The 24,108-nt window shown below is 20.2% G+C and overlaps 1 protein-coding gene across 4 annotated transcripts in view; it reads right to left on the bottom strand.

Annotated features, from left to right (window-relative positions):
- The window catches only part of LOC122507092, a 210,791-nt gene that overhangs the window by 19,048 nt on the left and 167,635 nt on the right, over positions 1-24,108 (bottom strand). For 3 of the 4 annotated variants that reach the window (XM_043619609.1, XM_043619611.1, XM_043619610.1), the window contains 2 exons: positions 23,514-23,788; positions 15,294-15,452 (listed from right to left, as the gene is read on the bottom strand). In XM_043619609.1, coding sequence (XP_043475544.1) covers positions 15,294-15,452; positions 23,514-23,788 — 434 coding nt within the window. The remainder of the gene's footprint in view (positions 1-15,293; positions 15,453-23,513; positions 23,789-24,108) is intronic. The other variant, XM_043619612.1, reaches the window with a different exon arrangement.

The raw sequence follows: 24,108 nt of genomic DNA, 5'->3' as shown, positions 1-24,108 counted from the left end.
TTAATTAATTTTCGAAATTTGACTGAAAAGAAAAATTAATTTTTGACTGAAAATTAAATTACAATTCACAATCGAATTTCAAGGAAAAATTTATATTCGAATTAAAAATGTAGAAATTAATTATCACAATCGAATTGAAAATAAAATTAACTTTCGAATTTCAAAGAAAAATTGAGTTTATTTTAACTTTAGAATTTTGGAAATTAATGTAATTTTTGAATTATAATTGAAAATATAATTAATTTTCACTTTCAAATTGAAAATAAAATTAATTTTCGAATTTTAACGGAAAATATAATTAATTTTCACTTTAGAATTGGAAATGTAATTAATTTTTACTTTCGAATTGAAAATGTAATTAATTTTCACTTTCGACTTGAAAATCAAATTTATTTTCGAATTTTAATTACAAATTGAATTAATTTTCACTTTAGAATTGGAAATTAATGTAATTTTTACTTTCGGATTGAAATTGCAATTAATTTTCACTTTCGAATTGAAAATCAAATTTATTTTCGAATTTTAATTACAAATTGAATTAATTTCAACTTTAGAATTGGAAATTAGTGTAAATTTTGAATTATAATTGAAAATGTAATTAATTTTCACTTTCGAATTAAAAATAAAATTAACTTTCGAATTTTAATTACAAATTGAATTAATTTCAAAGTTAGAATTGGAAATTAGTGTAATTTTTGAATTATAATTGAAAATGTAATTAATTTTTACTTTCGAATTGAAAATAAAATTAACTTTCGAATTTTAACTTCAAATTAAATAAATTTTAACCTTAGAATTGGAAATTAATGTAGTTTTTGAATTATAGTTGAAAATGTAATTAATCTTCAAATTCGAATTGAAAATCAAATTTATTTTTGAATTCTAACTAAAAATTGAATAAATTTTCGAATTTCAGCTAAAAAATATTTGAATAATTTTTCGCTTTAGAATTGTAAAATGTAGTTAATTTTTAATTTTAAGTTAAAAAAATTAAATTTTTTTTCGAATAGTAACTGAAAATTAAATTATTATTCACATATCAATTGTAACTGAAAATTCAATTAAATCTCGCTTCAGAATTAAAAATTAAATTAATTCTCACTGAAGAATTGAAAATTAAATTAATTTTTACTACAGAATTGAGAATTCAATTAATTTTCTAAAATTGTGACTATGAAAACTGAATTAATTTCCGAATTTTAATTTGAAAAAATATTTTTCTTATACAAAATAACAAAATGTAATTAATTTTTACTTTTGAATTGAAAATTAAATTTATTTTCGAATATAAACTGAAAATTAAATTAATTTGTGAATATTAATTGAAAATTTAATTTAATTTTTGCATATTAACTGAAAATTATAATTTTTTAATTTGAATTGAAAATTAAATTAACCTTCGAATTTTAATTGAAAATTGAATGAAATTTGAAATTTAATAATATTTAGAACTGAATTTAAACAAATTCACCGAATAATTATAAAAATTAAGAGAAAAATAATTATTTGATTTAATTAGCAGAGATATCAGCTATTCTGTTACAGTAAATGTTTCTACTTTGATAAATCTATATTTATAAATTAATCGAGGTCAAGAGTGTGTAGTGTCATTTTGCATATTCTATCTGCGGTCTGAATTATCACGTGACCACTCAATACATAAGATTTGAGCACTGTAAAATTACTATATAGGGGAATGTAGTCAAGGTTGGTCTACTGTCTAGGTAGGCCACTCGCATTTTTTTGTCAAGTTCACTAGCGCCACCTACGCGCATATTTGTCGAAGCTTGTCTTAGTGAAACCTAACTTTTTGTTCAATTACATTTTCGGAAAATCAAAAATTGTGTTTTCTGTGACGTCGGTACAAAAAAAGCTCAAAAAAAGTTTTGTGCATAATGTGAAAAACCATTAATAAGAGATAAAAAACAAATTGAATCGTCAAGGCAAGTATGCAGAAAATTTGTGGGACTCATGGTTGAAAGGAAAACAAAGTAAAAAATCGAATCCCGAAACGTATTTCTTTATGGTTACAACAATTCGGTAATGTTACTTACTGTCAAGGTCGGCCACTATGTGTTTAAAATGCGCAAAGATGAGGACGAGCTACTTCATTTGCAAAAACTGCAATTCTGTATAACTCATAATATAATTGATCATCTTATTAATATTTTTATTTAATTTTATTAATATTTTAGTGCAAAATTTTTTTTTTATTTATATTTATTTTTTTATATTGTTTATTTTTATTATTTTGTTATTTCATTAAGTTACAAACTGTAAACAATAAAGAATCAATTTTCCGTTACTCCAAACATGTTATTTTATTTTTTAAAGATTAATGCCCTTTGAATTTTAAACATGGCCGACCTTGACTGTAATGGCCAACCTGGACTACAAATTTTTTTTTTTTTAAATTTTTATAACTTTTTCATTTTTAAACCTGTCAATTTACTTTGTACAGAAAAAATGTTCCTATTAAACAGGACTTTCCAACCATATACTTCAATTGTCCAAATTCATTTTTAAAAAAAAGTTATAAACAAAAGTCAAAAAGGTGGCCGACCTAGACTATGTTCCCCTAATTAATTTTAAATATTTTTAATTATTTTTAATTATTTTTTGTCATTTTCCTTTTTTTTGTGTAATATTCGAAAAAGTTGAAAACTTATATTTTTTTTTGAGAAATATATTTTCATAAAAATGATAAAACGACTGAAGTACGTTGAGCATTTTTTTTTTCTTCACGCTTATTATATGGAAAATAGAATTTTCTTATCGCGCACGAGCTTTTTTTGATGCGTGGGATGTTTGAGAGATATTTGGAATTTCACTCCCTAAACTTTCCTTATTCAAATATTGAATTTTTTTCTCTTTTTTTCGATAAAAACACGTCATTTACATCGATTTTTACATAAATTCCACGTGTAGAGCTATGAAGATAACATTTCCCCCCGAAAGAGAATGTTTTATTAATAATTTTTTTTGAACATTTTATTTAATAGTTGAATTCTTTTTTTAAATTATATTATTATATTTAATAATTTGATTTTTTAAACTTAGATTAATTTATTTGATGACGTCATTATTTTATTTAACAATACTTTAATTAATAATATATTTTAATTAATAGTTAATTATTTATTTAATAATTTAATTATTTTACCTCATGATATGACGTTTTTAAATTTAAGTTATTTTACTTATCAATTTAATTATTTTAATTACTTTATTTAAATAATAATTTAATAAAATTTCAATTGAAAATTACTTAAATAATTAATAAATTAAATTATCAAATTATTAAATTATTGAATTATTAATTTGTTAAATTATTAGATTATTAAACTTTGAAATTATTAAATTATTATAAAATTAATCCATATTGATTTTTCCCTTCGTTAATTAAATTATTATGTAAATAGTGTAGAAATAATTTTTCACAGATTAATACATTATTTCCATTGCGTAAATATTTATTCACGAAAAGAGAGGAAAAGTTATTTGATTGAAATATATAATAATTTATTTTCCCGCTGTGAATTAATATTATTTTAATTAAATATTATGCAAAGTATTAATTGAATTTATTTTAATTAATATTATCATACATGATATTAATATTGCACTGTGTATTTCTCGATTTCGCAATTACCGCATTGGGATTTAATTATTTAAATTAAACGAGGATATTTTTTTTTTAGTTTACAAAATTTTATTACGAAGTTTAGGAAGAATTTTATATTATATATATATATATATATATATGTATCTATATAAATAGAGTAAAAGAAATGTAAAAATTATTCATAAACATCATTTGTAATATCTGTCTATATTTGAAAATTTAATTTCGTTTTAGGTCATTTATCGAATGTTTGACGTCAAACTTTTTTTTATTTTCAATTCACAAGTGATAAGTAAAAATAGTCTTGGAATTTAATTCTTGTTTTCTTATTTTAGTTTTTTATTAATTTGGTTTTTATTTTTTTATTATTTTATATTTTTATTTATTTTATTATTTTGGTTTTTTTATTTTTTTATTATTTTGGTTTTTTTTATTTTTTTATTATTTTATATTTTTATTTATTTCATTATTTTATTTTTTTATTGTTTTATATTTTTATTTATTTTATTATTTTAGCTTTTTGATTTATTTTATTATTTTAGCTTTTTTATAATTTTATATTTTTATTTATTTTATTATTTTAGTTTTTTATTTTTTTTATTATTTTTAACTCATTTTATTTCCTTTTTTTAAATTTAATTTTCATTTAATTAGTTATTACTAACAATTAGGTAATAATTTAATTTTCCATTATTATAACTTTATGTTTTACTTATTTTGTTTCTTTTGTTTTAAATTAAATTTTCATTTAATTAGTTGCCATTACCAATTAATAATAATTTAATTTTCATTTAATTAATTACTGCGTTTTTGTGCCAGTGAATTTTAATAAAAAAAAAAATAAGTAAATTATTATTAACAATTCGTAGTATTGAATAAATAATAATAAAAGGCAATTTGTCCTTGTACTCTATAAATAAATAAATTAATTAAAAAGAAAAAAAAATTTATTGATTTTTTGTTCGTACTTCAATCGTTTTATTGAGCTTTTTCATTCGTGTGAAAATTGGAAATTTTTCTATTTTGCGGGATTATTTATTATTTTTTTTTTCTTTTTTGCTTGTTTATCACTAAATTTTTGGTAATCATCTACGTTTATTAGCACTGCGTTTACGACGTAAAGATGATTCGGAGGATGCAGTCAAAGGTGGTGTTGGCTCCTGAGCCAGAAGTACCAAAGGTTGTCCAAAAGGTCTCGTACCGGAAGTTGATCCTCCGCTACCACGTCCTAACCAAATGAATCGCATAATTTTTTTTTCTTTTCTTTTTCTTTTTCTTTTTTTTTGAAAATTTCCCCTAAAGGAAATTAATTTTTCCTAAAAATTTGTTTCTTAATAAATTTTTTCAAAATTTTCCGCTTCAAGCAATTTTGGTTAAGTAGCTTTTTCAAGAGGAAATCCGGACAGACAGTCAAGTCAAAAAGTTTTTAAATTATTTTTGTATTTTTAAATCAAAAATTACTTTAATTTGATTTTTTTTTTGAATTTTTATTAAATTAGGAAAAAAGTGTTTTATTATTATTTATTATTATTATTATTAAAATATTATTATTTACAAAAACCTTTTCATTTAATTAATTATCAATGAATTTTATTAAATAAATAAATTAGTGTTAACAATGAAATTAAAACATTTTAAACATTTAGTTATTATTAACAATTAGGTAATAATTACCTTTTCATCATTTCATTATTCAAAGTAATTATAAATATAAATTAATATTATTGAAATAGAAAATATTTTCAAGTAGAAAATTACTATAAAACTGATTATTAATTAAATAATTAAATAGAATATTATAAATATGTTTTCATTTATTTTTAGATAATTTTTATTTTTTTTATTTTCTTTATTTTTTATCTATAATTTAAATTTACAAATGGTATAAAGAAATAGAATTGTCTGCAAATTTTTAAATTTAAAAATACAAAAACAAGTTGGATCGCCTTTTTTTTGACTCTGTCAAATTTCTTCTTCAATCAAATTAATTAGCATATTAAGGAAGCTAATTAAATTTTTTTAATTAATTATATAATTAATTTTTAACTCCAAAAAAAAAATCATTTCTGCATTTGCGAATGAAATTAAAATGAAGTTAATATGCGAGGTAAATGTAAATGTTGAATTAATATTACAAAATTTTTTTTTCCATCATTTTTCTCGAGATGAAAAAAAATTGTCGATTCTACTTCTAAAAAAGGTTGTAAACTGAGAGAGAGAGAGAGAGAGAGAGAGAGAGAGAGAGAGAGAGAGAGAGAGAGAGAGAGAGAGAGAGAGAGAGAGAGAGAGAGAGAATTTATGGATTGTTCTGCAATTAGTGAATCCTTGATGTTTTGACTTTTGTTTGAAATGAGATTTCATATATATATATTTCTAGATTGCTTCAACTTTCCATCTTGATGATAATTTACCTTCGCATCTTGAATCCCGAATTTCATTTAATGAGGAAAATAAAGGAACATTTATAACTCGCACCAAGTTTGATTTGCATCAAGTGAACACAAATAATGAGAATTGTAACCTTGAATTAGTGTATTATTATTATTATTATTGGAGAATATTTTATATGTTATGTATAATTGAATTAATTATATAAATATTCTCTATGTACGACAGTGAGAATAATTTATTTAGGAATTAAATGACACTGATTGTGCGCGACTCTATATAATATATAAAAATAGAATATCTCATTATTTATTTCAGAGATAGAGGAAGAGAGCAAATATTTCCTGAATTCTCAAGGAAAAAAAAATGCGATTTTAAATCTTCATCTACAACTGTGATGACTTTCTCAATTGTCGTTTAAAAGTGAAATTTAAGACTTTCATTTACTCACAAAATCAACTGGAGTGTTTTTTTATGTTTAAAAAGATGGGATTTTTCTTTTTCAGAAAGATGAGAAGATTTTTTTTTATTTGTAGGATAGATTTAGTATATAGTTTGAAATTCTAAAATTAGAAGAATTTTTTATCGCACTGTTTTTATTGAATGTGAAATTATTTTGAAACGATAATCGGGATATTTGAAAGATTATTTATAAAAAATGTAAATAAATGGAAATAAAATAAATAGAAGTAAATAAAAGTATATAAAAAGAAATAAAATGAAAAGAAATAAAATTTTTCTAAATATTGTTTTTGAAAAAGTTTTATAAAAATTAATTCACTAATCTAATTCTTCAAATTTTTCTTCTTTCACTTTTTCTTTAAAAAATTATTTCTTTTATAATGAAAATACTGTTTAAAATTTTGAGAAAACATTCCTTTGTACAATTAATATAAATTGTGATTTAATTATTATAAATTGTGCTTTTATTTATATGAAAAAGTAGTACAAGTTTTAATATAGTCAGACGCCATAAACTGATTTTTTATTTTCTGAGATTTTTCTTCATTTTAAAATATTTTTGCTTCTTTGATAAAATTATTGTTTAAAATTTTAAGAAAGCATTCCTTTAAGTAATATAAATTGTCATTTAATTAATATTAATTTCAGGGCTCGAACTAGGTCCGTCAATTTTTTAGTTCGTTTTTTTAGTTCGTTTTTTAAAAAAAAAGTCCGTAAAGTCCGTAATTTGATTGAGAAAAGACGAAAAGTTCGTGAATTGTAAGATATAAATTGAATAATTTTAGAGAAATTATAATCGATTGCAAAAATTCAATTATTTTCAAAAGTAATAAAATTCATCTCCGAAATTTAATTATTTTCAAAAATTTTAATAAAATTTCAATTATATTAAAAAATTTTAATAAAATTTCAATTATTTTCAAAAATTTTAATAAAAGTTCAATTATTTTCAAAAATTTTAATAAAAATTCAATTATTTTCGAAAATTTTAATAAAAGTTCAATTATTTTCAAAAATTTTAATAAAAATTCAATTATTTTCGAAAATTTTAATAAAAGTTCAATTATTTTCAAAAATTTTAATAAAATTTTTCGCAAAATTTCAATTATTTTCAAAAATTTCCCTCAATTCAATAATTTTCAATATCTACTATTTTCATCAAATTTTCCAAAAGAATTCAATTATTTAAAAAATTTTTTAATAAAATCCTACACAAACTTTCAATTATTTTTAAACAATAATAAAAAATTCCACAGGAATTTCATTATTTACAAAGTTTTGTTTTTATAAATTTCTTCGCAATCATTCAATTATTTTCACAAGTGATAAAATCTTTACCGGGATTCAATTATTTTCGTAAATAATAAAATTTTTTTTTTAGGAATTCAATTATTTGTACCTAATACAATTTTAATCGAATTACTCGAAAAAATTCTTGAAAATTTTATTAAAATTCGTCAGAAGAATTCAGTTATTTAAAAATTTATGGAGAAAATTCTTTATGAGAATTAAATTTTAAGAAACATGCAATTATTTAATAAATTGTTTTCTTTGTATTTAAATAATTGAATTCTAGTAGAATTTTCTCATAAACATTGATTTAGAAATGAATTTCAGTTAAAATTTTAGATTATTATTGAATATTAAAAGCATTAGAGCGTAAATTTTTAGAAATAATTTAATTTTCAAAAGGTTTTAGATTAAAATCCTTGAATCTTGAAATTTCATAAAATTGAATTGTAAGCAAATGAATCTGAAAAGTCTTAATAAACTTTTTAAAAAATTATTAAAAATAATGGATTTATAGAAGATGTTTAGTTAAAAACACAAAAAAAATTTAATTTTGTAAAAGTTACAAATTATTGCAGAAATTCAATTATTTTCGAGAAATAATAATATTCTTCGCAAAAATTAAATATTGTTCTAAAGTACTGAAATTCTTAGGGATTCAATTATTTTTTATACAATTTTAATCAAATTTTTCGAAAAATGTTTTTTTTTTTTAAATTTTATTAAAATTAGTCAAAAGAATTCAATTATTTGAAAATTTGTCGATAACGATTCTTTATGGGAATTGAATTTTAAGAAACATTCAATTATTCAATAAATTATTTATTTGCACTTTATTTGTATTTAAATAATTGAATTTTAGTCGAATTTTCTAATAAAAATTGATTTTCATTTCATAAAAATGAATTTCAGTTAAAATTTTAGATAATAATTGAATATTAAAAGTAATATGAATTTTTAGAAATATAATTGAATTTTGAAATTAATTTTTTTTTGAAAAAGTTAAATTGAATTTTTTAAAATATTATTTTATGTTTTTATAGTTTATTTAATATTTATTTAATAAATAATATTTATTTAATTGAAGAATTTACGAATTATTAAAATATCGTAAAATTGAAAATTTTCAAAGAATTTTTTCGAAAATTATTGAAAATAATCGATTTTTAAATACTTTCACTGGTTCGAGCCCTGTAATTTTGGTTCTATTTAATATAAAAAAGTAGAACAAGTTTTAATATAGTCAGACGCCATAAACTAATTTTTTTTTCCTAAGGTTTTTTTTTATCTTAAAATTATTTCTTTTTTAATAAAATTATTGTTTAAAATTTTGAGAAAACTTCTTTTTTTAAATTTTTATATTACTTTTCTACAAGAAATATAAATTTTCTGGTGAATATATAATTATTTAATATAAAAAAGTAGTACAAGTTTTACTATAGTCAGACGCCATATAAACTATGATTTTTGTTTTCTAAGGCAGCGTTTAAGTAGTATAAGTTCAAATTTAGTCAGACAGGATAAAATACAGTTAGTACAGAGAGTTAATATATTTAAAATAGATTAAATTTTTTAAATAGTAAAAAAGTTTATATTTAAAATTTTTTTTTTTATTTAAAAATTTTTTATTCTGACGTCAATAGAAGATTAATAAAATAGTTATTTTTTTAAAATCAGTTTTCTAATCTGAAATTTAGTAAATAACTGTAAATTATTTTAAGTCAAAATCAGGCTTGAAACAAGACTTATTTTTTACAGCGCATAAATTAAAAATTTGAATAAATAACGATTATGATTTAAATTAAATAATTATATTTTGATTAAAAATTAAAGTATCATGATTTGAAATAAACTTTTTTTTTCAAAAGTAATATATAAATTATAAATTAAGTAGTAAATTAGTCATAATTTGTCAGACAGAATGAAAAATAGAATATGAAATATACAATACACAATGGAATTTTTTGTAAGAAAAAAAAAATTTTCTGTTTTCAAGTAGTACGAGTTTATAATATTTATATTCAGTCAGGCGTCATATAAATAGAGATTCTTTCCTCGAGTAACATTTAAGTAGTACAAGTTTTATTAAAGTCAGACGCCATAAACTATGATTTTGTATAATTTTTTTTTTACTTTTCTGAATAAATTTTAAAGTGCGGTAAAATTTTATATTTCTAGTCAGACAGAATTAAATAGTAACAAAATTTTAAATTTTGATTAAATTTTGCAAGTGGTAAAAGTTTATAAATTCAGTCATGGAATAAATAATATCAAGATTATTCCTTCAAGTAGAATAAGAATTCAGTAGTGTGGATTTTAATATCGTCAGACGTTAAAAATTATGATTTTTAATTTTAATAAATTTTTATTAATAATTAAATTAATTAAATAAGTAATAATTATAATTTTAATTTTTAATTAAAGTAATTTTTATTAGTAATTTTTAAAGTAGTAGAATTTTATAATTAGTCAGACAGTATGTAATTTATATGAGAAATGAGTTAATTTTAGAGTAAATGTTAAAAGGTAGGACATTTTTATATTCAGTCGGACGTCACAGAATAAAGAAAAGGTCTTTCCTTCAACTACAATTTAAGTTTATTTAAGTAGTACAAGTTTTGATATGGCCAGACAATATATTATTTATTATTGTAATTATACATTTTTCAATTAGTAATTAACTAATTAGTATATAAACTTTTAAAGTAGTACATTTTTATATTTAGTCGGACAGGAGTAAAGCGTATATTAAGATGGAAATTAATTTTGAGTGGATTGAATTTTTCAAGTAGTACAAGTTTATATTTAGTCGGGCGCCATGTAATGAATAAGGTTTCTACCTTGAAGTCGAGTAACCTTTAAGTAGTATAAGTTTTTGATGTAGTTAGACGCCATGGATTATATAAATTGAAGAGACTAATTTGTTTTTATAATAGTTAACTTTAAGTAGTGTAAGTTTATATTTAGCCCGACGCCATTGATTATATAAATTGAAGCTTAATTTGTTTTTTATAATATGGTTAACTTTAAGTAGTATAAGTTTATATTTAGCCCGACGTAATTGATTATAGAAATTTAAGATTAAATTATTTCTAATAATAGTTAACTAAAGTAATAAAGTAATTAAGTAGTATAAGTTTATGTTCAGTTAGACGCCATAGACTATATAAATAGAAGATTAAATTGTTTTTAACAATGGTTAACTTCAAGTAGTATAAGTTTATATTTAGTTAGACGCCATAGACTATTAATTGTTTTTAACAATGGTTAACTTTAAGTAGTATAAGTTTTTGATGTAGTCAGACGCCAAGAATTATATAAAATTATAGACTAAATTGTTTTTTAATTATGGTTAACTTTAAGTAGTATAAGTTTGTATTTAGTCAGACATATTATAGTCACACACTGGTTAGTGTTGAGAAAAGGTTTTAATTTTAACTTGTTGCAAATTTTCAAGTAGTACAAGTTTCCATTTAGTCGGACACGTCATAGAATAAAAAATTTTTTTCTTCGAGTGAAAATATTTTGTAAGTAGTGCAAGTTTTAATATAGTCAGACGCCATGGATTTATCACTTAATTTATTATTCTCAAAGCTAAACTATATAATTAGGGTAATCTTTAATTAGGGTAAACTCTAAGTAGTGTAAATTAATATTTAGTCGGACATAATGGTATAGTTAATAAGGAATTAGTTTGAAGTGGAGTAAATGTTTTAAGTAGTACAAGTTTATATTTAGTCAGACGCCATGAAAAAGACGCATTTATTCTCGAATGAAAATTAGTCTATTATATATTTTTAATTTTATTTTTAAGATATGTTTTATTATTTCAATTTAGTTTTAATTTAGAAAATAAAAAATTAAATATAATTAAATAAATTAAATAAATTAAATAAATTAAATAAATTAAATAAATTAAATAAATTAAATTTTATTAAATTTTTTTATTAAATTAATTAAATTAATTAAATTAATTATAGTAATCAAATCAGACTTAATTTTTCTTCAATGTGAAAATTTAAGTAGTACAAGTTTTAATATTGCCAGACGCCATAGATTTATTTCTTTATTACTATCAGTGTGAACTGTGTAATTTACAATTTAAATTCTGAAGCAAATATTTAAAAAATATTTTTTAGTTTTACTACAAAAGTATAGTAAAAGTTATTCCAATCGTTTTTTCGTGTTAAAGGAACATTTTCTCAAAAGTTTAAATTCATTTTTGTTTACTTTTTCTTAAAAATCGATTTTTTCATTTTCTAAAAGTGAAATTAAATTTTTTTTCGTAAATTTTGATAAAAAGTCGATTTTAAAATATAATTACAAAAAAAAATAATTGATTAAAGACTTGATTATAACTTTTTTCATTCTTTCAAAAATTGTATTTTATTAACTTAAGTACCTACCTACATTTTAATCTATAAAAAAATTCCTTAATATCATGGGTGTTTTCATTTGTTACCAAAAATAAATTCTCCTTTCGTAATAAATGTAATCGATGTTGAATATAAATTATTTACAGAAAAGTTAATTTTAGACGATTCTTTCGGGGTTTATTTATTTATTAATTTTTTTTTTTTGAGTTAATATTTCGATTTTATTTCTATTTTTTTGATCGAAAATTACTTCTTTTTCCATCGACTTCAAAAAGTTTATGTACCTATACGCAAATTAATTCATGAATTGTAATGAAATTAGATATTACATAAATGCAATGAGAGGATATTTTTTTCAAGCAAATATTCGAACAACAAACAAATTTTTAATTTTCCACTATAAAATATATTTGAAACGAATTTCAGTAAATTTTTTCCGTAAATTATTTCCCGTGAAAAAAATCAAAAATTTTAAAAAGAAAATTAACTCTAAATGCTACAAATTTGTTTAAATATCCGAGTTTTTGAAGAATTTTTATTGAAAATTAAAAAAAAATGTAATTTTAATTTTTAACGAAGAATCAAAATTGTTATTCAGAAAAAAATTTATGAAATAATGTTCCTAAAGTTCTGAAAGTTCAAATGAACGAATTTACTTCTTTTACAAATTAAATTTTTATTGCAATAATTTTTTTTTATTAATAAATGTTAATATAATTTGCCTCTGATTTAATTTTAATTTGTTTGGCAAAAGAAAATTAATTGCAGTGTTTCTAAATGTAAAATTTAAGTTTTATATTTTTCATTGCAATCAGTAATGTATAAAAATCATTTTTGATAAAAAATATTTCGTTCAACGTACAAAACTAGTGAATCAGTGGAAAAAAAATATTTGTCAGAAATTATCAAATGTTATATTTTTAACACTTTTTGAACATTTGAAATATTTTTTATGTATTTATTAGTTTATTTTGTTATTTAGAAAAATTAAGTTAATAAAGTTAAATCAATGTATTTAGAATTAATCAATTGATTTAGAATTAATTAATTGAATTAAAATTAATTAAAATTGAATATTAAAGTAAATATTTTGTGAAAAGGTATTTTTTAATATTAAATTGATAATTATTTCAATTTCATTACTTAAAATTTACTATTGTCATTAATGAAAATTTAATAACATTTAATGAAAATTAATTAAAATTAATTAAAATTTGAACGAAAATTCATAAATATTTTATCGAAATCACTTGAAACTATCAAATTGCAGTGAATTGATACCAAAAATATAGATCAAATCAAAATTTATCTAAATTTTTGCTTCTTTTCCAAATTTTTATCAAATTGCATCGAATTGATACCAAAAACGTTTATCAAATCAGAAATTGATAAAAAAAATCAAATCAAATTTTCTTTATCCAAAATATTGATTTGTTACCAATTTCGAATTGTAACCAAAAATTTATAGATTAAATTAAAATTGATCAAAATTTTAGGATTTTTTTCCAAATTTTTATCAAATTGCATCGAATTGATACAAAAAATATGAATAAAAAGAAAATTGATCCAAATTTTTGCTTCATTTTCAAATTTTTATCAAATTGCATCAAATCAGAAATTGATCAAAATTTTTGCTATAAAAAATATTGATTTGTTACTAATTTCGAATTGCGTTTCCAAAAATGTGGATCAAGTCAAAATTTATTCAAATTTTTCCATTTTTTCCCAAATTTCTATCAAATTGCATAATATATAGAATTGAAACAAAAAATATTGATTAAATCAAAATCGATCTAAATTTTTTTGTTTCTTTTCCAAATTTTTATCAAATTGCATCGAATTGATACCAAAAACGTTTATCAAATCAGAAATTGATCAAAATTTTTGCTGTAAAAAATATTGATTTGTTACGAATTTCAAATTGTTATCAAAAATATTGATCAAGTCAAAATTAATCCAAATTTTTGGATTTTTTTTCAAATTTTTATCGAATTATTAAAAAAAAAAAAAAAATAATAATATGGATAATAAGAAAATTGATCTAAATTTTTGCTATAAAAAATATTGGTTTGTTACTAATTTCGAATTACATTTCCAAAATTGTGGATCTAGTCAAAATTGATCTAAATTTTTTGATTTTTTTCCGAATTTCTATCAAATTGCATCGAATTGATACCAAAAAATATGGATAAAAAGAAAATCGATCCAAATTTTTTTTTCTTTTTTAAATTTTTATCAAATTGCATCGAATTGATACCAAAAAATGTGTCATCAAATTTTTGGGATCAAAATTTTTGTGATCAATTTGATCCATTTTTGATATCAAATTAATATTTTTTACACTTTTGCTAAAGATATCAAATTGAGACAAAAAAAACGAAAGCAACATTTTTGATTCGTTTTTTTTGTCTCAATTTGATATCCTTAGAAAAAATTGTCTTTTAAAATTGAAAAGGACCGTGAAATTAATTTAAAATCGTCTATTGTTCCAAATTTGCTTTTTATGTCTAAATCACAATATATATTTATAGAATGAAGTGAATATTATAAGTAAAAAAAAAAAAGAAAAAAAAATGTTTCACGAATGATTGGAGTCATGTCCCAGAAGATCTCTTAAAGGTATAGTATTGAAGGTCGCTTCTCATTTACGCCACGTTATTTTCGTTATAATTTTGACCCGCTATATGGTTCATTTATTTCCACCTTTTGTGTATTAAATATTTCGCATACAATCTGTATATTCGGTTATATGTATGTGTGTGTATATATATATAGAAAACGACAGGATATTACTTGCCCCGGGGGAGTCGTTTGCCCCAGAAATTTGTGACGTGGAAATAATTTGTTTTCAAACGTAAAACAAAATAAATAAATGCTTTTCTATTTTAAATTTATGTGAGTGTGTGTTTGTGTATGTGGGGGTAGATAGAAAATGGAATTTTTTTTTTTTTCGTTTTACCTTCAGTTATATTTGAAATGAGAAAATTGGAAATTTTATTCCAAAAAACCGAGAGAGAGAGAGAGAGAGAAAGAGAGTGACGAAGAATGTCTCGCGGATTTTTAGTGTTTTGGGCGTAAAATGAAAATGCAACCTTTCTTTTTTTTTTTTGATTTTTTTTTTGTTTTCGATTAAGGATGAGTGTCTGTCTTACCAGAGGTGGACGAGGAAGAGGGTTGGGAAGAGGTCCTCGCTGATAAAGGTGCTGCGCCGGAAGGAGGATGATCTGCTGTGGGAGGCGTAGGTGGTGAATTTGTCGAATTTCCACGAATCTCGCCAGCCTGCTTCAGCACCTGGTATATGGCGTCCACGTCTATCGATGATGTAGCGCACGAAATGAAAAAGCACACAAGCATCGTGGTACAGATGTTATATGAGATAATAACGAGAAAGGTGATTGTCTCTCTTCATTCTAACGCATCAGATTTTATTCAATTTTCTTATTAAATTTTTTTTTTATTTTTTTATTTTTTTTTCTTTTTACTCTTTTTTCGATTTTGAGGAAAAAATTAGTTTTTTTCTTCTTTTTTTTTATGTGAAACGATCAATTATTGATCATAGAATAAAAATAAGTGTTATTTTGATGATAATAATATAACTAGATTTTGGTGAATCAAATATAGTTTAATTTTTGTTTAAAAAAATGTTAAATTTTTTTTAATTAATCAATAATTAACTACAAATTTGTAATTAATTAAAATTGTAAAAATTAATTAATACAAATTTTTTTTCTCATTTTTTGTCTTCTCTTCTTTTGTTCTTCTCATTTTTTTGAAGGCCTTTAAAGGCCTTCAGTTAACTGTTAACTTAAAATTATCAAATTGCAATGAATTGATACCAAAAATGTGGATCAAATAAAAAAATTGATCCAAATTCTTGGCACCAATTTTATCCAGTAGTATCAATTTGATTCATTCAAGAAAACTGTTTGTTCAGTAAACTGAGAAATTTTTTTTTTTTAATTCAAAAATAGGTATAAATAAATAAAAGCGAATAAAAAAAGATCTCAGAGAAAATTGAAGGTTGTTTTATATAATAACTAATAAATAAATAAACAATAAACTAGGTTTTGTGTTATTATTTTTGAAATTAAAACGGGAAAAAAGAATAAAAAAAAATAAGAGTTGTTTATACAATAATAACCATATTTTAGTGTTAGAAGAGAAAAAAATTAGAATAGAAAGACAAAAGTTAAAAAAAAAATATCAGAAAAAAGTGTTGTTTTGACAATATAACTAGAGTTTCTGTTGGAAAGGAGAAATTAAAAATTTAAAAATTTAAATTTAAAACTAACAAAGAGATTTGGTGTTAAAGGAGAAAATAAAAATGTTTTAAATTAAAATACGAAAAAATGGATAAAAAAAGATTAGAGAAAAAAGTAATTGTTGCTTTTTAGACAATAATAACCAGATTAGGTGTCAGAAGAGAAAAAATAATACAGAAAAACAAAGGAATAAAAAAATGATTACAGAAAACAAAAGTTTAGACAAAATTGGTTTTTTTAGAAAAAGAAAATTAAAATAGAAAAAGAAAGGAATAAAAAAACAAAAACTACGAAATATCTAGTTTCCAGTGTCTGAAAAACATTAAATCCTCCTTGAATTTATTTTTTGCTGTTTTCAAATTTTGAAATTTTTGAAGTCATCATGAATTGTACAGCAAATTCTTAATTTTTTTTATTTTAGATTTAGACAATAATTAAAATTTTAAACGTAACTACTTTATGTGAATTTTTTTTTTATTATTTAGGAAATAATAAAATTTATTTTTGAATAATTGAATTCTCGAAGAATTTTCTCGAAATTATTACGAAAATATAATTTAGTTAGGAAAGAATTTGAATTTAAAAATCCAAAAATATAATTTTATATTAAAAAACAATTTTTACAATTTTTAGTAAAAATAATTTCAATTATTTCATAATTGAAATTTTAAATAATTGAATTTTCATTTATGTTTTTTTAAAGGCGGTTGAATTTTTTTTCAATTATATCCATTAAAAAATTATCGAATAATTATAATTTCGTAAAATTTTAATGTAAATAGTTGAATATTTTAATAAAGAATTTTACTAAATTGCCTGTATTGAAAATAATTGAATTTTTGAAGAATCGCAAATTTAAAAATTAATAAATAAGTTTCAGTTCAAATTGCATTTAAGAAATAATTGAATTTTTGAAGAATTGCATTTTAAAAATTAATATTATAATTAATATTAATATAATAATTATAAAAATATAATAATTATAAATTATTATATTTTTAAAAATTAATATTTCAATTCAAAATTGGATTTAAAAAAATTCAAAAATTTGTAATAATTTGGTTTTTTGAAAAATTTAAATTCAATCTTTCAAAGTTAATTGAATTTTAGAAAATAATTGTAATTTGCAAATTTTTCAGACAAGTTAGATAAATTCCTAAAACTATTTTGAAAATTAATTAAAATTTTGAAGAATTTTATTAAAAATTTTCAATTTAACTCAATATTTAAGAGGATTTTAATTTTAAAAAAATTAATAAATAATTGAATTAAAAACAAAAAGTTTTTTGAAAGAAAAAAAATTATTTTTTTTTTAGATATTTAAAAATATTCGAATATTTGGAGAATTTTAATTAAAATTTTCTAAAATAATTGAAAATTTCGTAAAATTGTATCGAAAATAATTAAATTCAAAAAAATTGTTGTAGATATTTTTAAATATTCAAGTTTTTGGAGAATTTTATAATTGAAAATTTTTAAAATAATTGAAAAATTGCGTAAAATTCTATCGAAAAGAATTAAATTTTTAAAAAAATTGTTGCAAATATTTTTAAATATTCGTAATTTTGAAGAATTTTAATTGAATTTTTTTTAAATAATTTAAAAGTTTGTAAAATTATATCGAAAAGATTTGAGTTATTGTTAAAGAATTTGTTAATTTTAGAAACTATTCGAGTTTTTGAAAAATTTTAATTAAATATTTTTAAGAAAATCGAATTTAAACGAAGAATGAAAATTGATTTGTAAATCAGAAAATAATTGAAAATAATTGAAAAATATTTTACGGAATTCAGTTATTTTCACTTATTTTGTTATTTAAAAATCAATTTTGATTCTTCGTTAAAATTCAGTTTTCTCAAAAAGTTTTAATCAAAATTCTCCAAAAACTAAATAAAGTATCAAATTTTATATTTTTCACACTTTGAACAATTGAAATCTTCTTTGTGTATTTATTAATTTATTTTGTTATTGAAATAAATTAAATTAAATTATTTAAATTGAAATTAAATATTAATTAAAATTGAACAGTTATTTAGTGTATTTATTAATATTTAATTGATAATTAATTGAAATTTATCATTGCCATTGAGTATAATGATTGAAAATTGCAGAATAAAGCACGATACGATTTTTAAGTTATTTGTTTCTAATTAAAATAATGTTGTTTAAAACTCTAATTTTAATTAATTAATTTTAATTTTTTTTAAATTTTATAAATTATGTTGTTTAAAACTAATTTTTTTTTAATAAAACGCAACAAATTTATAACACTTACTTTTTTTTCTACGATCAGGAATATTTCACATTAAAAATTTCAAAACCAAAAAAACCCTTAATTTTTCCTCTCTAACCTAATTAAATTACCATAATAAAAAAACAGCCTTTTTCCAAATTGAAAAGTAAAAAAAAAAAATATCTGCGATGTTTTCTAATTGAAAACACTATAATATAAAAATTTATAATTTAATTATAAATTATTTTATATAATATAAAAAATTGTTTCACTCCAACATGACAAGAATGAAAAATAATGAAGAAAAAAGAACCTTTCAATGAAATTATAGAAATAATAAAAAAAAAATGACAAAGAAAGATAAAAAAATTAAAAATCGAGATAAAATTATTTGATCAAACAACTTTCTCGACGTACCTCAGGATAATTAAGCCGATGAGGGTAATTGGGCTGGGGCAGTGAGAGGGGGGATGAGAGAATGATACGTACGAATGACAATATAATGATGAGAGCAGAAAGAAAAAAAAAACAAGTGAATCGATTTGAAAAAGGCGACAGGAGCAATCGATTAGGTTTTTAGTGATTAATTATTGTCATCACGCTTTTTAAAGACCAGCATATATATATACTTATATATTGTTATTAAATAAAAAAAAAAAAAAAAAAAAAAAAAAAATGAAAATAAAAGAAGGTTCTTAGACCCGATACATTGTTATCGCGAATCTTCTTTTTTTTCACTACATAATATATAAAAGAACAGAAGAGTCTATTCAAGAGGTAAAATTCTTGATTGATCGAGGTCCTCGGTGGTTTAGAAGTTCCAGCATCTCATCTTAAATGATTGAATACTCTCTTCCTTTTTAACCGCAAAAATAAAAAAACGATTTGGGTGTAATAAAATTTTCATATATAAAAAGGTGTGAGATGAAAGATTTTTCTTTTATTTTTATGCAGTACTTGAAAAAAATTGGTAAATTTTTGAAAAATTACTTTTCTATTTGTATTGATAATTGATATTAATACTTCCTCATTCTAAGATGAAATGAACTTTGCGGTTCTACAGTCACTTATTTTACACTCTAGCAATTGCGCTTATACTGCATTTTTATTATTCAATATACTAAAGAGAAAGTACAAAAAAAAGAAAAGAATAAATTTTTTACCCAAATTTTTATGATGAGAAGCTTCCATTTGAGGAATTATTATTTATACTTACTTGATTTTTCGCATTGAATATCAGAAAAAAGTTTTCTAAACTTTGTACAATTTTAATTAAATTTAATTGTAAATTTTCTTTTTGGAAAATTAATTTATTAATTTGAGAATTTTTTTCTATTTTCTGGGTCAGAAATCATTAACGAAATGGGAAATAGGAAAAAAAATTAGTTTTAGAAGAATATGAAATAAATAAATAAATCGATGGATAAATAAATAATAAAACGATAAATAAATTAATAACTAATTAGATAAACAAATAGGTAAAGAAGCATAAATAAATTAGTGAATAATATACTTAAATAAATTTATTTATTCTTATAAACGGGCTTACAAAAGAAAAAATTGCCCTTTCGTACCTAAGTAAATAATAAATATAAATAAATTAATTAATTAATAAATAAACAAATTATAATTAATAAACTAAAAACTAAATAAGTAACGAAATAAATAAATTTATAAACAACGGGATGAATAAATGACATTAGTGAACAAATAAGTAGCTAAATTAATAAATAAATAAGTAAAAAACCAATAAATAAATAAATAAACTAATAAATAAAACAATAAATAAATTAATCAATAATTGGATAAATAAATAGGTACAGAAACATAAATAAATTAGTAAATAACAAATTTGGGGAAATAAATTAGTAAATAACAAATTTGGAGAAATAAATTAGTAAATAACAAATTTGGTGAAATAAATAAACAAATTACTAAATTAAAAATAAAATAAATAAGAAATGAATAAAGTAAATAAAAAGATAAATAAATAACTAAATAAATAAATAGATGGATAAATGAAAACGTAAATAAATTAATAAGTAAACAAATTTTGAAATTGGAAGCAATAAATAACGAAATAAATTTATAAATAAAGGGATAAATAAATAACTAAATGAAAAAATAATAAATAAATAACATATTCATTATTATTAATCTAGATTAATAATAATTAATTATAATTTGACAAGTTGCTTAATTGATTAATAAATAAATGAATATTTAAATAAATAAAAAAGGAAATAAATAAATAAAATAAATAAATAAATAACAAAAATAAATAAATAAATAGATAATTAAATGAGAGAACAAGAAACTAAATTAACAAATAGTTAAAATGAGGAATAAATGGATAACCAAGTTATTAAATAAACAAACAAATAACTATGTTAATAAATAAACAAATAGCAAAATAAATAAAAAACTATATTTGCATATAAACAATTGAATAAATTATTAAATAAATTAATAGAAAAACAAATTAATATTAAAAGTGAATAAATAAATTAAAAAAAATTGCTATTTAAATAAAGAAATAATTGAATATTGGGAAATAATAATTAAATAAATAAACAAGTAAACAAATATCTAAATAAATAAATAAAAAGAATCTAAATTATTTACAAATAAAATAATGAATGAATTATTAAATAAGTTAATAAACGAACAAAGAAATCACGAAATTTATTAATAAATAAATAAACAAATAAGTAAAAAAACATCAAAATAACTAAATAATATTTATTTTCAGTTTAGTTTTTTATTTATTTATTTATTTATTTAGTTTAGAATTACAAATTTATGAATTTAAAAATACTTATTTATTTATTATTTAAATACATTATTTATTTCTTGAACAGGCTAAAAACCATTAAATACAGAAAAAAAATCAATAAATTGTGGAATTAAATAACAAAACAAATAGTAAACAATAAATAATTGAATAAATAAACAAATTTCCAAACAACAAAAAAATAAATAAATAAAAGACAAAACGTAAATAAATTAAAAAATGGAATAAATCAATTGAGCCGAAAAAGATTAGCAATCGGCTTCTAAGACGAAGAGTAATAAAAAAAAGGACTTTACGTTTTAATTAACAGGATTAGTTGAAAGAATGATAAAATAAATTAAGGAGAAAATTAAACTGACAATGAGCGGTAGTTTAAATTCCATTCAAGTAGATAAGGTCACTCTTAATCAGACGTCTGCTTTCGTTTGACGGTATCTGTCTTAATCTACTGAAATGCTTTCCTCGTTACGTGCTTTTTTGGCGTATTATCTCCTCTTCAAGAATAAAACAATTTTCGCATTTTTTTTTCGCTATAATTGTTTATTGCAAGTAACAGAGAAAAAAAAACAATTGCGTCGAAAATAAAAAAAAAGAAATTAATTTCCACGAAGAAAAAAGTAAATTAATCTATTTTATTTTTATTATTTATTTATTTATTTTCCAACGGGATAATTTTATTTTTTTCTTCTATTTTTTATTGCTTTATTATGTTTATTTATTTTAATTAATTAATTAATTCATTCATTCATTCATTTATTTATGCATTCATTCGTTCATTCATTCATTCATTCATTTATTCATTCATCCATTCATTCATTCACTAATTAATTAATTCATTCATTAATTCATTCATTCATTCATTCGTTAATTAAATGATTAATTAAAAAGTAAATTAAATTAACTAATAGTGAATAAAAAAAAAGTTTTACTATTAAAAAGTGTTTAATAAGAAAAATAATAATAGGAAAGAAATAATAATATAATATTGATAATTATTATTATCATTTTATTTATATTTATCTACATTTATTTATTTAATAAACAGTGGCATAATAATAATAATAATAATAATAATAATAATGTCAATAAGAATTATGTATATTAAAAAAATTATTGTAATAAATTATTATTAATAAAATTTAATAATAATTAATATTATAATGCCACTGATTTTTAAATAAATAAAAGAATAGTAAATAATAATAAAATAATAAAACGAAGATTAGTTAAATTTTCATTTTTGTAATTATTCTTTTATGGAAGAGCGTTTTATGTTTTGTAAGTTCGTTGATACTAAATAAATTTATTTTATTTATTTATTAAATTAATAAATAAATTTATTTTATTTATTTATTAAATTAATAAATAAATAATAATATTAAAATAGTAATAAATAGAAAATAGTAAATAAACAGAAAATAGGGAATAAATAATAATAAATACACTTCAAACAAACAAAAAAAGAGAATCAGATATAAGACAAAGAGAAAACATTTTGTTTATTAAAAATGTGTAATAATAATAATAATAATAATAATAATAATAATAATAATAATAATAATAATAATAATAATAATAATAATAATAATAATAATAATAATAATAATAATAATAATAATAAAATTGTTTATTAAATAAATAAAAAAATAGAAAATAGAAAAAGAAAAAAAAAGAAAACACAAAGTAATAATAAAAAAAGCAACTTTATTTTATTGACATTAAATAAAGAAGAGAGTCGCAAAAATAATTCTTCTTCTAATATTCTTGCAGGTTTTTTTTAAAAAAAGAAAATTAATTAATTAATTTATTATTAAAAATTTCAATTTTTTTCAAGGAAAGAAAAATTCCTTTTTCAAAGGAATTCAAAAGGAAGCTTCTCATCCTACAGGAGTTTAATATACACAGCGATCACCGAAAGCCTCGATCCTAATTGCGTACAATTTTTTTTTCAGTTATTTTTTGCAATTAATAAAATAAATGAAAAAAAAATGAAATGGAAATTTTTTTTGTTCTTTTTACTGATGCATAAATATATTAATTTTGTAAATAGAAGAAGTTAGAGAGAGAATAAAAAAAGACTCACTGTGTTCAGAGGATGGGGTCTCATCGGTGGGTGGCGCGGTTTGTTTTTGCCTTCGAAGCAGTGGAATTCCTCCGCCACGTTTTGACGTCAAACTTGGACAATTAGCGGGTTGTATGGAACTGGTGCAATCGGCGTGTGCATTCGCCTTGCATCCACGGCACCTGAAGCCCTGTCGACTGTGTCCACGTAACACTTGACCGCATGCATCGCACGGTGTTATCTTTCGATATGTGTATTCCCGCCACATGTGTCCGCCTTCGGATTCTAAGTTTTTTCTACAAAAAAAAGAAAAAGAAAGAAATAATTTTTATTTTTCTATTTTCTACTTTTTTCTTTTCTATTTTTTTATTTTCTATCTCCTATTTTCTCCTCTTTTCTTTTCTATTATTTTATTTAAGTTTATAAATATTTCCTTATTTTCCTTTAGGTTTCTATTTTATTTCCTTTTCTCTAATTTTCTTCTTTTAGTTTTCTTTTACTAGTTTTCGTATTTTTTTGTTTTTTATTCTTCAAGTTTTTTATTTTTGAAAAAAATATTTTTTTTATTTTCTATTCTTCTAGTTTTGTTTTTTAAAAAAATTTTTTTTTGTTTTTT

Source organism: Leptopilina heterotoma, unplaced genomic scaffold (genome assembly GCF_015476425.1).
Source record: "Leptopilina heterotoma isolate Lh14 unplaced genomic scaffold, ASM1547642v1 Lhet_45, whole genome shotgun sequence".
In the NCBI taxonomy this organism is placed as follows: Eukaryota; Metazoa; Arthropoda; class Insecta; order Hymenoptera; family Figitidae; genus Leptopilina; species Leptopilina heterotoma.
The sequence above is the reverse complement of the archived record's forward strand: the minus strand, read 5'-3'. Positions and strand labels throughout refer to the sequence as shown.